This window comes from Marmota monax, unplaced genomic scaffold, assembly GCF_021218885.2.
Source record: "Marmota monax isolate L192 unplaced genomic scaffold, Marmota_monax_Labrador192_F-V1.1 WCK01_AAM20220418_F8-fsc00099, whole genome shotgun sequence".
Classification (NCBI taxonomy): Eukaryota; Metazoa; Chordata; class Mammalia; order Rodentia; family Sciuridae; genus Marmota; species Marmota monax.
In genome coordinates this window covers 95,091-98,023 of record NW_026692126.1, presented here as the reverse complement: position 1 = coordinate 98,023, position 2,933 = coordinate 95,091, and the positions used below count along the sequence as shown (strand labels likewise).

Here is a 2,933-nt window from a genome sequence, read left to right as displayed (position 1 = left end):
AGATGGGGTTGGTGGTAGAGCACTTGTCTCCAGGCGTCCTGTCCCCAGCAGGCCCTCTGGACTGGAACTCATAGGAAGGAGGTGCCTGCAGGTGGCACGCCTCTATGGAGCACCTGCGCCATGCTGATCAGATCCTTGCCAACTGCCTGAGGGGAAAGACACGGACTGGCCTGAGCCTCAGCACATCACACCCCCTTCTCGGTACCCACCCAGGGACAGCGGGTTATGTCCTGGGGAAGGCCATCAGGGATGGCGCAAGGGCCGCATCAGGCTGCACCCACCTACCTGCTTGGCTGCGCCTCCATCTCAACTGGCCACCATCTCAGGAACCACTTTGTTTCTCAATCTGCATGCCCGCCCTTCTGGGGTCCGAGCCACCCTGTTTTCCTGCCTGGGCCCTGTCCTGGGGGCCGCCATGCAGCAACAGCACATTCGTGTGAGGCAGGTGAGGATCCTCCTGGCCACCCTCCGCCAGGCCTTGGTGCCTTCCTGGGAGGAGCCCGCTGTCCCTCCTTGGGCTTGCTGCCTGGGGAGGGCCTGCTCTCCTCCTGACACTCCCTGGGGGCTAATGCTGCCCTCCACCTGGGACCTGTGGCCTCCAGACCCAGGGCCAGGAGGCAGGGCGGCAAGGTCCTGCTGCGGGGCCCTGCCGGGGGCAGCTGGGCTCTGGGCCTGCAGGCTGGGGAGGGCCAGGGCAGGCAGGCTGCCTCCCTTGCTGCCCCTCTGCCCGGGCCGCAGGTGCTCCCCACGCGGCTGCTGTACAGCTGGCACGACCCGCCTGGAGTGAGAGGTGGGCTTGCTGGCGCTCCTCTGGCGGGGCATGGTGGCTGGGAGAGAACCCGCAGATGACCTGGGCTGGAGCCCCGAGTGCACAGACCTCCTCTGGACCGTGAAGCCCACCCCCTGCGTGTGCTGGTGCCTGAGCAGGAGATACGTAGCCATGGCTTCGTCAAACTTTCGGCCCTTCAGGGACGTCCAGGTGTCAGTGAGGTTGAAACCCAGGTCAAGCATGACCTTCACTGTGGAGAGATCTGGGCAGAAGCGGCGGCGGGACTTCCTGGTAGCAATCACAAAAGGGCACTGACCCCATTTCAGCCACGGGTGCCTCGCGACTTCGGCCATGCTGGGCCTCTCCATGGTGTCCACAGTCAGCATCTCCGCCACCAGGTCCTGAGCGTGGATGGACAGGTGGGCCGGTAAGACCCAGGAGCGGTGCAGCACCTGGTCCCTCAGCTCCTCGAGGGTGTCCCCTTCAAAGGGCAGGTGCCCCGTCAGCATCAAGTAGAGGACGACACCCAGGCTCCACACGTCCACCGCAGGCCCGATGTACGCCTGCTGGAGGAACATCTCCGGGGCCCAGTAGGTGACCGTGCCGCACACCGTGTCCAGCAGCTCTCCCCGCCTGAACTGGCAGCCCAGGCCGAAGTCGCACAGCTTGATGCGGCCTCGCGCGTCCAGCAGGATGTTCTCCGCCTTCACGTCCCTGTGCGCGATGCCCTGGGCGTGGCACGTGTGCAGGGCGCTGGCCACCTGCTCGAATAGTCCCTGCGCCTCCCGCTCAGGCAGGCCCACCCCCTCTGGGATGTACTGCAGCAGCTGGCCCCAAGCAGCGTACTCCATCACCAGGTACACGCGGTCAGCCGTCTCCATCACCTGGAACAGCTGCACCACGCTGGGGTGCTCCACGGCCTTCATGATGGCCACCTCCGCCTGAAGGAAGGCTGGGTCCAGCTCGCCCTTGCTCACGGTTTTCACCGCCACCTCCGCCCCCGTCAGGATGTGGCGGGCCAGCCTCACGCTGCCAAAGCTGCCCTGCCCGATGGACCTCAGCACCTCATACTGGCCCGTCAGGGCATCCTCCGAGGACGAGCTGGCCTCCAGGCCCTGCTGGGGGCTCCTGGGCGCCCTACTCTGACTCTCACTACTCTCTCTATGCATCAGGAGCGGCCACGCCACCCAAGGACTCTACCTTAAAACAACACAACAAACAAAGCAAGACTAAAACAACACAACAACACAACAACACCCCAAATCAAATAATCAAGACACAAACCAGAACCGCCAACCACCAACCACCAACCACCAAACGCACTCAGAGATTAGGCCTTGAGCAGAAGATAGGATCATAAAGGCCTCTGACCTCACAAACAGATTATAAGAATGCTAGTGGATCCATCACTCAAGGGGTTATTTGGAGGTAAGAACTTGAGAATGTGCTCAAGGTTGGAGGATATAAATCATTGGGGGAATGCCCTTGAGGGTACATTTTGTCATCTGTCCCAGGCTCCTTTTCTCCCTCCCTCCTAGTCTTTGGTTCCTGGCCATGATGAGGTAATCAACACTGCTCCACTACATGCTCTCTCATCATGTTCTATCTTGCCAGAGGCCCAAACCAATAGGGTCTAATAATTATAGACAATAAATAGAAATAATACTCAGATACTATGACATGGTACAGTAACCAGAGATGTTATCTTCTATTGTGAACTTGTATAATTATCAGAAACATACAGAGATATTGTGATTAGGTATAGAAAACACAGACAATACCCAGATACTGTGACCTGATACACTATCCAAAGACATTATCCAGATACCATGACCACGTGCACTAAACAGAGACATTACAGAGTTACTGTGACCAGTAACAAAAGAGTATTAGGTTTCTCTAGAGGAACAGAACCTACAGGATATATATAGGTATGGTTATAAAAAGGAGATGTGTTAGATTGTCTTATACACCAGAAACTGTATTGTTATACAGTGGCCATTTGCAGACTGGAGAGCTGGAGAAATCAGTAGCTTCTCAGCCCACTAAACAGATTCAATACCCAGATACCATGCCCCCCATCCAGAGACACTAGCCAAGTATCTTGTCCAGGCATTGTAACCAGATACGTCAGCCAGATACTATGACCAGGTTGAGTAACCAG

At 57.6% G+C, this 2,933-nt stretch overlaps 1 protein-coding gene across 1 annotated transcript; it reads right to left on the bottom strand.

The window, feature by feature from the left end:
- Nucleotides 1-306: 306 nt before the first annotated feature.
- Nucleotides 307-1,938, bottom strand: LOC124105579 (putative sperm motility kinase W). The gene has a single exon (XM_046462794.1). The coding sequence runs from the start codon at nt 1,936-1,938 to the stop codon at nt 307-309; it is 1,632 nt and encodes a 543-aa protein (XP_046318750.1).
- Nucleotides 1,939-2,933: the final 995 nt, after the last annotated feature.

Excerpts from the sequence above, each read along its gene's own strand:
- LOC124105579 (XM_046462794.1), bottom strand. The coding sequence starts at position 1,938 with ATGCATAGAGAGAGTAGTGAGAGTCAGAGTAGGGCGCCCAGGAGCCCC.